Source organism: Coregonus clupeaformis, chromosome 9 (assembly GCF_020615455.1).
Source record: "Coregonus clupeaformis isolate EN_2021a chromosome 9, ASM2061545v1, whole genome shotgun sequence".
NCBI lineage: Eukaryota > Metazoa > Chordata > Actinopteri > Salmoniformes > Salmonidae > Coregonus > Coregonus clupeaformis.
The window spans coordinates 40858331-40872155 of NC_059200.1; the positions used below are offsets into that span (position 1 = coordinate 40858331).

The 13825-nt window shown below is 39.7% G+C and overlaps 1 protein-coding gene across 2 annotated transcripts in view; it reads right to left on the reverse strand.

Moving 5' to 3' along the window:
• Positions 1 to 210: 210 nt before the first annotated feature.
• The window catches only part of LOC121573530 (dehydrogenase/reductase SDR family member 11), a 73508-nt gene continuing 59893 nt past the window's right edge, over positions 211 to 13825 (reverse strand). For both annotated transcript variants that reach the window (XM_041885592.2, XM_041885593.1), the window contains exons 3-7: positions 4430 to 4524; positions 4077 to 4206; positions 3775 to 3867; positions 3583 to 3648; positions 211 to 1150 (exon numbers count right to left, since the gene is read on the reverse strand). In XM_041885592.2, the coding sequence (XP_041741526.1) occupies positions 1109 to 1150; positions 3583 to 3648; positions 3775 to 3867; positions 4077 to 4206; positions 4430 to 4524 (426 nt within the window). In that variant the 3' untranslated portion in view covers positions 211 to 1108. The remainder of the gene's footprint in view (positions 1151 to 3582; positions 3649 to 3774; positions 3868 to 4076; positions 4207 to 4429; positions 4525 to 13825) is intronic.

The window sequence follows — 13825 nt, forward strand, 5'->3', positions numbered from 1 at the left end:
GAAATTATATATAATTATATATATTATATAATATATATATATATAATTATACATAATATATTATGCCATCTAGCTTTTATTTGTTCAATTAACAGTATAACTAACACTGTAGGCCTATTTAGATAGCAATTTACTTTCAATCAAATGAAAATAAACATTAACATTTAACACATGATCAAAACAAATAATGGTGCACAAAAAGGAGCCACCTTTGACAATTCTTAATTCATTTTATTGATAAACATCTACTGTATCATACAAGTACACACTTCGGAGAGTATATTCGAGTTAGTTACTTCCTCTAGACAAGATGAGTGTTTTCTTTATACTCCTCCAAATGGATCCAAAGTGCAAAACAATTTAAATCACATGGGAGTGGGGAAATACACTTGCTCCAAAGTGATGGGGTTGCGTAATCGTGCTTGAATGTCCCTTACACACATTTTCTGAATTAGTGATGATTGACATGGGTTTTGAAAAACGTACGAGCGGACTTAATACCAGGCCAACCAAATCTGCTTGTTATTAAAAACATAAGTAAAGACAGAAATGGATTGAGCATCTATGGTTAGGAAGTACAGTATGAGCCACATCTACCAATAATCATAGTTAAAATACCTATATATAAAAATTATAATTATCATTCTTTATTGAACAGCAGGGTTGTCTTCCATCATTTGAAACATATATCTATTACAACCTACACATTTATTTTATTTTTTTAAACATGTGCAATTGATGGCATACTCTTCCCTCATGTAGAATATATGACCACATAAGCACATGACCAACAACCCTCTTCTCCTCTCCTAAGTTTGCAGTGGCTTCAGAGCAATACACCAAAGACCATGTTGCAGCACTCATAGTAATTATATAGTGGTTAAGAGTACCTGCCCACCCTCTCCTCCTTTCCTCTCATCTCCACACCAGAGATCCCCCCACCACACACAGCCACCTCCACCCCTCAAACCGATCCCTCCACTCCAAATCCAGTTGAATCCTAGTTTGTTTCCGTCGTTGCCCAGCAGGGGTCGCTAAGGAGTCGTCACCATGGCGCACGCTGCCTGGCTCCATCTGCTCCTTCAGCTGATTCCTTCCTGCTCGGTTGCTATGACACCTGTTCCACCGGCCTCATCTGCACATCTCCAATCTAGAGGCCGACAAGCAGGTTTACATACACAAAAAAACTCAACAAACTGCATGAATGTCCTCAGGTCAGGACCATTGACAACATACACTGAGTGTACAAAACATTAGGAACACCTTCAACTCGTCAGGGCATGGACTCTACAAGATGTCAAAAGCATTCCACAGGGATGCTGGCCCATGTTGACGTCAATGCTTCCCACATATGTGTCAGGTTGGCTGGATGTCCTTTGGGTGGTGGACCATTCTTGATACACACGGGAACCTGTTTAGCGTGAAAAACCCAGCACCGTTGCAGTTCTTGACACACTCAAACCGGTGCTCCTGGCACCTACTACCATACCCCGTTCAAATGGACTTAAATATCTATGTCTTGCCCATTCACCCTCTGAATGGCACACACACAATCCATGTCTCAATTGTCTCAAGGCTTAAAAATCACTATTTAACCCGTCTCCTCCCCTTCATCTACACTGATTGAAGTGGATTTAACAAGTGACATCAATAAGAGATCATAGCTTTCACCTGGATTCACCTGGTCAGTCTGTCATGAAAAGAGCCTAATGTTTTGTACACTCAGTGTATAGTACCATTGGTCTATCTAAGAGGAGTTATTCTTGACTTGAGAAAGAGGCAGGATATACAGTACCAGTCAAAAGTTTGGACACACCTACATTTACATTTTAGTCATTTAGCAGACGCTCTTATCCAGAGCGACTTACAGTTAGTGAGTGCATACATTATTTTTTATACCCCTGTGGGAATCGAACCCACAACCCTGGCGTTGCAAGCGCCATGCTCTACCAACTGAGGCACAGGAGGCCACCTACTCATTCAAGGGGTTTTCTTTATTTTTACTATTTTCTACATTGTAGAATAATAGTGAAGACATCAAAACTATGAAATAACACATATGGAATCATGTAGTAACCAAAAAAGTGTTAAACAAATCAAAATATTTTAGATTTTAGATTCTTCAAAGTAGCCACCCTTTGCCTTGATGACAGCTTTGCACTCTTGGCGTTCTCTCAACCAGCTTCATGAGGTAGTCACCTGGAATGCATTTCAATTAACAGGTGTGCCTTGTTAAAAGTTAATTTGTGGAATTTCTTTCCTTCTTAATGCGTTTGAGCCAATCAGTTGTGTTGTGACAAGGTAGGGTTGGTATACAGAAGATGGTCTTTTACCAAATAGGGCTAAGTCCATATCATGGCAAGAACAGCTCAAATAAGCAAAGAGAAACGACAGTCCATCATTACTTTAAGACATGAAGGTCAGTCAATCCGGAACATTTCAAGAACTTTGTAAGTTTCTTCAAGTGCAGTCGCAAAAACCATCAAGCGCTATGATGAAACTGGCTCTCATGAGGACCGCCACAGGAAAGGAAGACCCAGAGTTACCTCTGCTGCAGAGGATAAGTTCATTAGAGTTACCAGCCTCAGAAATTGCAGCCCAAATAAATGCTTCACAGAGTTCAAGTAACAGACACATCTCAACATCAACTGTTCAGAAGAGACTGCGTGAATCAGGCCTTCATGGTCAAATTGCTGCAAAGAAACCACTACTAAAGGACACCAATAATAAGAAGAGACTTGCTTGGGTCAAGAAACACAAGCAATGGACATAAGACCGGTGGAAATCTGTCCTTTGGTCTGATGAGTCCAAATTTGAGATTTTTGGTTCCAACCGCTGTGTCTTTGTGAGACGCAGAGTAGGTGAACAGATGATCTCCGCATGTGTGGTTCCCACCGTGAAGCATGGAGAAGGAGGTGTGATGGTGCTTTGCTGGTGACACTGTCAGTGATTTATTTAGAATTCAAGGCACACTTAACCAGCATGGCTACCACAGCATTCTGCAGCGATACGCCATCCCATCTGGTTTGCGCTTAGTGGCACTCTCATTTGTTTTTCAACAGGACAATAACCCAACACACCTCCAGGCTCTGTAAGGGCTATTTGACCAAGAAGGAGAGTGATGGAGTGCTGCATCAGATGACCTAACCTCCAAAATCACCTGACCTCAACTCAATTGAGATGGTTTGGGATGAGTTGGACCGCAGAGTGAAGGAAAAGCAGCCAACAAGCGCTCAGCATATTTGGGAACTCCTTCAAGACTGTTGGAAAAGCATTCCAGGTGAAGCTGGTTGAGTGAATGCCAAGAGTGTACAAAGCTGTCATCAAGGCAAAGGGTGGCTACTTTGAAGAATCTAAAATCTAAAATATATTTTGACTTGTTTAACACTGTTTTGGTTACTACATGATTCCATATGTGTTATTTCATAGTTTTGATGTCTTCACTATTATTCTACAATGTAGAAAATAGTAAAAAATAAAGAAAAACCCTTGAGTGAGTAGGTGTGTCCAAACTTTTGACTGGTACTGTAAGTAAGCCAAGTATTGACAGAAGCGACAGACAGACAGAGAGCACTACTTTACCTGGACATGAGGGGGGGCGCCCAGAACGTATGTGACTGCACTGGCTATGTCTTGTGCTTTCAAACACTGCAGAGGAAAAGAATGCCAATTAGTCATAGTTTCTAATAGCTTCTTAATGTACCGTATTTGTATTGAGAGAAGAGGTAGGCCCATCACACCCACCCTCACACACTCCTAGTCTAGCTGCCTTACTTTTATACTCTCATACACAGCAGCTGCTTTCTCTGGATCACTGTTGTGGTGCCTGAAGGCAAACTCAGTCTCCACTATTCCAGGGGATATACACTATGGAAGAGGAAGGCACAAACCATGGTCGTTATTTATGTTTATATACACATACACAGACAGACACTCGTACGCACGCACAGACGAACACACACACGCAAAAGCGTACACACGCACCCACACAACAATCAACTTTATATCTAATAATTGTATAAGACAGTTGACAGATTCATCTGAAAAAGAGTGAATAGTAATGCTGCTCTTTTCACCGTGGCTCTGATGTGAGTCTTTGCTTCCCGTAGCTCTTGCCGTAGCCCCTCGGTTAGAGCAGTAACAGCATATTTAGTGGCACAGTAGAAGTGTTCATCTGCACTAGGTACCATTCTATGTCCCCCCATACTATAGCAGTAAGCAAAGGAGGGAGGGAGAAAAGGAGAGAAAGTGAGATAATTGCATGTATGTGATACATCCTCCATCCTGTATCCCTCTGACTTATCTTCTCTGTCTAAAACCAAGAGTAAAATTGTAGGACCTCTTTACTGTATCTCCTGAGAGAGTATTCAATCATTTAAATGTCAGTTATAACAGGCATTTAACAGGCTGAAAATAAGCTGTAGTCTACCTGTTAATATTGATGATGTGGCCATCGTCCACATTCCGCTCTTTCATTGACTGGTAGGCCTCGCGGGTACAAATGGACAGGGCCAGGACATTCACCTATAGGAGGAGAGCTTCAGTCAAAAACGTTCACCTGCATCTGCCTTCACACACACAAATACAGTTCATCTAGGTGAATGAGACTGTAGTTATTGTCATCAACAGTGTCAAAGCCAAGGCCCCTTGTGAAATTACAGGGGCTGGGACTACTTTTTGAGCAGGAGGGCTCAGCCTGAGGGGCTTGAAAGGAATGGTCTTGAGATCGATGAATTACAGTGTAAAGAAAAGGCCCAGCATAATAGATGGAGGGAAATAATACCTGGCTTCTTCTACAAGTGGGCCTCTGTGTGGTAGCACCACGCCAGGCAATGGGACGACTCCTTGTGAGGGGGAATGTGTGTGTTGGCACTGCATCTAACAGGCCTATCATGTTTAAGTACCCACACACTAGACGTTTGTGTGGTTATGTGGGTTCGTTAAACCCTTTGTACTACGCTTCACACCACCATTGCACAACACTGTACAGTGAGGGAAAAAAAGTATTTGTTCCCCTGCTGATTTTGTACATTTGCCCACTGACAAAAAAATTATCAGTCTATAATTTTAAATGGTAGGTTTATTTGAACAGTGAGAGATAGAATAACAACAAAATAATCCAGAAAAACGCATGTCAGAAATGTTATAAATTGATTTGCATTTTAATGAGGGAAATAAGTATTTGACCCCCTCTCAATCAGAAAGATTTCTGGCTCCCAGGTGTCTTTTATACAGGTAACGAGCTGAGATTAGGAGCACACTCTTAAAGGGAGTGCTCCTATCTCAGCTTGTTACCTGTATAAAAGACACCTGTCCACAGAAGCAATCAATCAATCAGATTCCAAACTCTCCACCATGGCCAAGACCAAAGAGTTCTCCAAGGATGTCAGGGACAAGATTGTAGACCTACACAAGGCTGGAATGGGCTACAAGACCATCGCCAAGCAGCTTGGTGAGAAGGTGACAACAGTTGGTACGATTATTCGCAAATGGAAGAAACACAAAAGAACTGTCAATCTCCCTCGGCCTGGGGCTCCATGCAAGATCTCACCTCGTGGAGTTGCAATGATCATGAGAACGGTGAGGAATCAGCCCAGAACTACACGGGAGGATCTTGTCAATGATCTCAAGGCAGCAGGGACCATAGTCACCAAGAAAACAATTGGTAACACACTACGCCGTGAAGGACTGAAATCCTGCAGCGCCCGCAAGGTCCCCCTGCTCAAGAAAGCACATATACAGGCCCGTCTGAAGTATGCCAATGAACATCTGAATGATTCAGAGGAGAACTGGGTGAAAGTGTTGTGGTCAGATGAGACCAAAATCGAGCTCTTTGGCATCAACTCAACTCGCCGTGTTTGGAGGAGGAGGAATGCTGCCTATGACCCCAAGAACACCATCCCCACCGTCAAACATGGAGGTGGAAACATTATGCTTTGGGGGTGTTTTTCTGCTAAGGGGACAGGACAACTTCACCGCATCAAAGGGACGATGGACAGGGCCATGTACCGTCAAATCTTGGGTGAGAACCTCCTTCCCTCAGCCAGGGCATTGAAAATGGGTCGTGGATGGGTATTCCAGCATGACAATGACCTAAAACACACGGCCAAGGCAACAAAGGAGTGGCTCAAGAAGAAGCACATTAAGGTCCTGGAGTGGCCTAGCCAGTCTCCAGACCTTAATCCCATAGAAAATCTGTGGAGGGAGCTGAAGATTTGAGTTGCCAAACGTCAGCCTCGAAACCTTAATGACTTGGAGAAGATCTGCAAAGAGGAGTGGGACAAAATCCCTCCTGAGATGTGTGCAAACCTGGTGGCCAACTTCAAGAAACGTCTGACCTCTGTGATTGCCAACAAGGGTTTTGCCACCAAGTACTAAATCATGTTTTGCAGAGGGGTCAAATACTTACAGTGGGGATAAAAAGTATTTAGTCAGCCACCAATTGTGCAAGTTCTCCCACTTAAAAAGATGAGAGAGGCCTGTAATTTTCATCATAGGTACACGTCAACTATGACAGACAAAATGAGATTTCTTTTCTCCAGAAATCACATTGTAGGATTTTTAATGAATTTATTTGCAAATTATGGTGGAAAATAAGTATTTGGTCAATAACAAAAGTTTCTGTAAGTCTTCACAAGGTTTTCACACACTGTTGCTGGTATTTTGGCCCATTCCTCCATGCAGATCTCTAGAGCAGTGATGTTTTGGGGCTGTCGCTGGGCAACACAGACTTTCAACTCCCTCCAAAGATGTTCTATGGGGTTGAGATCTGGAGACTGGCTAGGCCACTCCAGCACCTTGATATGCTTCTTACGAAGCCACTCCTTCGTTGCCCGGGCGGGGTGTTTGGGATCATTGTCATGCTGAAAGACCCAGCCACGCTTCATCTTCAATGCCCTTGTTGATGAAAGGAGGTTTTCACTCAAAATCTCACGATACATGGCCCCATTCATTCTTTCCTTTACACGGATCAGTCGTCTTGGTCCCTTTGCAGAAAAACAGCCCCAAAGCATGATGTTTCCACCCCCATGCTTCACAGTAGGTATGGTGTTCTTTGGATGCAACTCAGCATTCTTTGTCCTCCAAACACGACGAGTTGAGTTTTTACCAAAAAGTTATATTTTGGTTTCATCTGACCATATGACATTCTCCCAATCCTCTTCTGGATCATCCAAATGCACTCTAGCAAACTTCAGACGGGCCTGGACATGTACTGGCTTAAGCAGGGGGACACGTCTGGCACTGCAGGATTTGAGTCCCTGGCGGCGTAGTGTGTTACTGATGGTAGGCTTTGTTACTTTGGTCCCAGCTCTCTGCAGGTCATTCACTAGGTCCCCCCGTGTGGTTCTGGGATTTTGCTCACCGTTCTTGTGATCATTTTGACCCCACGGGGGTGAGATCTTGTGTGGAGCCCCAGATCGAGGGAGATTATCAGTGGTCTTGTATGTCTTCCATTTCCTAATAATTGCTCCCCAGTTGATTTCTTCAAACCAAGCTGCTTACCTATTGCAGATTCAGTCTTCCCAGCCTGGTGCAGGTCTACAATTTTGTTTCTGGTGTCCTTTGACAGCTCTTTGGTCTTGGCCATAGTGGAGTTTGGAGTGTGACTGTTTGAGGTTGTGGACAGGTGTCTTTTATACTGATAACAAGTTCAAACAGGTGCCATTAATACAGGTAACGAGTGGAGGACAGAGGAGCCTCTTAAAGAAGAAGTTACAGGTCTGTGAGAGTCAGAAATCTTGCTTGTTTGTAGGTGACCAAATACTTATTTTCCACCATAATTTGCAAATAAATTCATTAAAAATCCTACAATGTGATTTTCTGGAGAAAAAAATTCTCAATTTGTCGGTCATAGGTACACGTCAACTATGATGAAAATTACAGGCCTCTCTCATCTTTTTAAGTGGGAGAACTTGCACAATTGGTGGCTGACTAAATACTTTTTTCCCCCACTGTATTTCACTCAGTAAAATGCAAATCTGTTTTTTTTTGTTGTTATTCTGTCTTCAAATAAACCTACCATTAAAATTATAGACTGATCATGTCTTTGTCAGTGGGCAAACGTACAAAATCAGCAGGGGATTAAATAATTGTTTCCCTCACTGTATATGCACTGTATATATTTGCCATGACAGCATCCCTCCCTCTGCTTATATAGATATATCCCCTCAGTAAATTGCATATTCCCACTGTAATCAGGCTATACTCCAGAATTTTATGTTTTCCGTTCCAATATTGTATATTCTGTATGATGTCTATGTGAAGTTGTCTGTATTCTGTTTGTAAAGTGTCTATTGCTGGCAGCAATGTAAATGTACAGTGTATTCAGACCCCTTGACTTTTTCCCAAAAACATTCCGTTACAGCCTTATTCTAAAATGGATTAAATTGTTTTTTCCCCCCTCATCAATCTACACACAATACCCCATAATGACAAAGCAAAAACAGGTTAAGAAATTTTAGCAAATGTATATAAAAATATACAAAAAACTAACATATCACATTTACATAAATATTCAGACCCTTTACTCAGTACTTTGTTGAAGCACCTTTGGCAGCGATTACAGCCGCAAGTCTTTTTGGGTAGGACGCCACAAGCTTGGCACACCTGTATTGGGGGAGTTTCTCCCATTCTTCTCTGCAGATCCTCTCAAGCGCTGTCAGGTTGGATGGGGAGCGTCACCACACAGCTATTTTCAGGTCTCTCCAGAGATGTTCGATCGGGTTCAAGTCCGGACTCTGGCTGGTCCAATCAAGGACATTCAGAGACTTGTCCCGAAGCCACTCCTTCGTTCTCTTGGCTGTGTGCTTAGGGTTGTTGTCCTGTTGGAAGGTGAACCGTCGCCCCAGTCTGAGGTCCTGAGTGCTCTGGAGCAGGTTTTCATCAAGGATCTCTCTGTACTTTGCTCTGTTCATCTTTCCCTTGATCCTGACTAGTCTGCCAGTCCCTGCCGCTGAAAAACATCCCCACAGCATGATGCTGCCACCACCATGATTCACCATAGGGATGGTGCCAGGTTTCCCCCAGACGTGACGATTGGCATTCAGGCATTTTTTTTTTTTTTTTGGGGGGGGGGAATGGATCAGCTTAATATTGCAGATAGATTGTATCTTCTATCAATGTAATTGTCTGCATCACTTCCAATCCCCCATGTTTATTTTTATTTTTTATATATATATTCCCCTTTATTACTTTTCAACCCCACCATCCTTTCCCTACTTGGAGTAAATTAGTGAACAACAACGCCCAGGCCTCTACTTCCGGTCTATACTTACTATCTACACCTTATGGACAGAGTTAATTTTACAATAATTATATATATATATATATATATATATATATATATATATATTTATTTATTTATTTTTTTGCTCCTGAACTTCTTCTACTCTCAACCTCTCCGATCATTTTCATGATGTCCATCCGGTTTGCTTCTAAATGCCATATCTTTCTAACTGTGCTCTTTCCCAAAAGCTCCCAACATACAACCTATATACTTATTATGGACACAGTATGCTTACATTATTAGCTATCTTTGTTATTATTTGTTGTTATTTGTTATTAGTCCCATCCTTCAACTCTATTCAATACCTCCCATCTATCTCTTAACACCATCTATATAGGATTTCTATTTGCCATATATATTTCAACCGTACTGTGATGTTTTACAAAAGTTCTGAACCTTTCTATTCTCATTGCTTCTACAGATTGTGAATTAAAATAATTTTTTTTGCTAAAAGTATTATTAGATTATTGATCGATTGACTATGACTTTACAGATCACCCAGTAATGCTATCTGCAAGGTTAGCTCCAGGTAAATATTGCAATCCTTTAGCCATTCCTGGACCTGTGTCCAAAAACAAGCTACAAATGGACAGAACCAAAACAAATGATCTAATGATTCTATCTCTTCACAGCAAAATCTGCAGAGCTGGGAAGATTGTATCCCCCATATAAATAACATTCTATTGGTAGCAAGAATTTTATATAATAATTTAAATTGAAAGATTCAAATTTTTGAATCCGGTGTCGTTTTGCGTGTCAGTTCATAAACACTATGCCATGGGATCGGTACGTCAAAGATCTCTTCCCAACTATTTTGCAATCTATATGGGACGGCTGTCAATCCTTTGGTCCTTAAGTTAAACTGATATACTTTTTTATTTATCACAGTTTTCCTTAACCAATTATGTTCTTTAATGCAAGGCCGACAGACAAGTTCCTTACTTTCTCCCCCTTCCTCTTCCACTTTTGCGGTAAGGCTGCAATTATTTGGTTGTAATTTTGGGTAGAGCAGACATTTCCATATGTTTTTGTTAGCTGCATGTGCGACATAACTCCACCAGTCCTACCGATGATATCATTTATGAAGATTATACCTTTTTTAAACATTCTGTCAAAAAATAAAGGTTTTTTGTCAATTAGTATATTTGAATTTAACCACAATATTTGTTGCATTATTTGTTCTGTCGTTTCTGGAGGATTAAATTGAAATTGCAACCAACTTTCTATGGCTTGTTTTAGAAATAGTGACATTTGGGAGATTATTTCCTTTTCAAATAACTGAAAGTGAGAGGTTGTAATCTGAATAAAGGGAAAAAGGCCTTTCTTGAACAGTGGGTGAGACAATCTTACTAATTTGCTTGAGAACCAGTTAGGATTTAAGTATAACTTTTGGATGACTGAAGATTTTAGTGATAGGTCTAATGCTTTAATATTTAATAATTTCTGTCCTCCTAATTCATATTCATTATATAAATATGCTCTTTTAATTTTGTCTGGCTTGCCGTTCCAAATAAAATTGAATATTTTTTTCTCATATAATTTAAAAAACTGTTTGCTAGGCGTAGGCAAGACCATAAGCAAATAGGTAAACTGGGATAATACTAAAGAGTTAATCAGGGTGATTTTTCCACAAATTGACAGGTATTTTCCTTTCCATGGTAGTAAGATCTTATCTATTTTTGCTAACTTTCTATTAAAATTTATTGAAGTGAGATCATTTATTTCCTTTGGGATATGTATTCCGAGTATATCCACATCACCATTAGACCATTTTATTGGTAAACTACATGGTAATGTAAAAATTGTATTTTTTAGTGATCCAATACGTAATATAGTACATTTGTCATAATTTGGTTTTAATCCAGAGAGGTTAGAAAATGTATCTAGATCCTCTATGAGGCTGTGGAGGGATTCTAGTTGTGGATCTAAAAGAAAACATGAATCATCTGCGTACAATGACACCTTTGTTTTTAAGCCCTATATTTCTAATCCTCTGATATTATTATTGGATCTGATTTTAATAGCTAACATCTCGATGGCCACAATAAATAGATATGCCGATAGTGGACAACCTTGTTTCACTCCTCTTGACAGTTTAAAACTTTCTGAGAAATAGCCATTATTTACTATTTTACACCTAGGGTTACTATACATGATTTTGACCCATTTTATAAAGAGATTCTCCAAAATTGAAATGCTCCAGGCATTTATATATAAATTCCAGTCGAACTTTATCAAATGCCTTTTCGAAGTCTGCTATGAATAGCAGGCCTGGTTTCCCATATTTTCCATAGTGTTCTATTGTTTCCAATACTTGCCTTATATTATCTCCAATGTATCTTCCATGTAAAAAACCTGTCTGATTAGAATGAATAATATCCGACAATACCTTTTTAATTCTATGCGCTATACATTTTGCTAGGATTTTTGCATCACAACACTGAAGTGTAAGGGGCCTCCAATTTTGTAAATGGACTGGATCTTTATATTTTCCACTTGTATCCTGTTTCAGTAATAATGAGATCAGACCTTCTTCTTGAGTGTCAGATAATCTACCATTTACATAGGAGTGGTTAAAACATGCTAATAACGGTCCTCTTAGTATATCAAAAAAGGTTTGGTATACCTCGATTGGTATGCCATCCAACCCTGGAGTTTTCCCGGACTTAAAGTCTTTAATTGCATCCAGAAGTTCCTCCTCTGTAATTCACCTTCACATGAGTCTTTCTGTGTGGCTGTTAATTTGACATTATCAATAGAAAAAAATCTCTACAATTAGCTTCAGTTAGAGGAGATGGAGGCGACTGAAAAGAAAACATATGCTTAAAATACTTTGTTTCTTCCTTCAAAATATCATTAGGTGAATTATGGGTGACTCCGTCAATTGTAACCAGTTTCATTAAGTTCTTTTTGGTAGCATTCCTATGTTGAAGATTAAAAAAGAATTTTGTGCATTTTTCCCCATATTCCATCCAGTTTGCTTTATTTTTTATAATATATTACACTTGATCTTTCTTGAATAAGTTTTTCCATTTCTTTTAGTTTTTCCTCTAATTTATTCTGAGCCTCTATGTTACAGTTTTTATTGCCATCTATCTGTTCTGTTAGACTTTCTATTTCCTTTCTTAGTATAAACTCTTTTGACCTAAATTGCTTTTGTTTTCGAGATGAGTACTGAATTGCATGGCCTCTAAAGGCACATTTAAAGGTGTCCCATACAATAAGGGGATTCGCTGTACCTATGTTATGTTGGAAAAAGTCAATTATAAATTCCTTTGTTCTAATTATAAATAAATTATCATCCAATAGGCTTTGATTAAATTTCCAATATCCTCGCCCACGTGGAAATTCAGTCAGAGTAATGTATATGCCTATTATATGATGGTCCGACCGCATTCTGTCCCCTATCAACACTTTTTTACTTTTGGTGCCAACGAGAATGAGATAAGAAAGAAGTCAAGACGACTAGCTTGATTCAGTCTCCGCCATGTATATCTCACTAGATCAGCATATTTAAGCCTCCATATATCTACTAGTTCTAATGTATCCATGACATTCACAATTTCCTTAAGAGCATGTGGGTGATTGTTTGTGGTGTGATTTCCTTTTCGGTCCATTGAGCTATTTAAAACAGTATTATAATCCCCCACCATAATAATATTGTCTTGAGTTGCTTGCAGGCTTGATAATTTATTATATATATTGTCAAAGAATTGTGGATCATCATTATTTGGTCCGTAAAGGTTAATGAGCCATATCTGTTTATGGTCCAATACCATATTTAAAATAATCCATCTACCTTGCGTATCTATTTGGACAATTTGCACATTCGGATCGAAATTACTATTAATTAATATCATCACCCCTTTTGAATTTCTTTGCCCATGGGAGAAGTATATTCCCCCCATTCTTTTTCCACGCTACTTCATCTCGAATTGTTGAATGAGTTTCCTGTATACAATAGATATTATATTCCTTCTCTTTGAGCCATGTAAATATTGTTCTTCTTTTGTTATTATCAGCTAAGCCATTACAATTATAACTGGCTATACTTATTTCACCATACACCATAATGAGATACGAGTTTCAAGTCTATTTATCATTATATATGTTTGTAAATTTACCAATAAAAAATAGCGTAATGATTGAGTGTCCATATAGCTGTACCGTGATATTTGCATTGCTACGGAGTAACCCTTCAATTGTTCTCCACTAATTCCCCCGCTAAAGCCCCTCCCCATCCCAAGTTGAGCCGTCATCCCAGTGATCAGCATCCCACCCACGTCCCTCCGTATCCCTAAGGCCCCGAGAGGCCAGGACCCATCCATCGAAAACAGCACACAGTGCCACCCACAAAACAGAAGCAGGTTAACCGCCAAAAGCATTTCCAATGCTTTCACCTCTATATATATATATCTATATAACTATTTTTTTTTTTTAAATTATGCATATCCTATTTTCCATCATTATCAATTAATATGCGTAATAATGTCGTCAGTTCACGCATAGGATTCTAACATATAACCCGGATTGCCATTG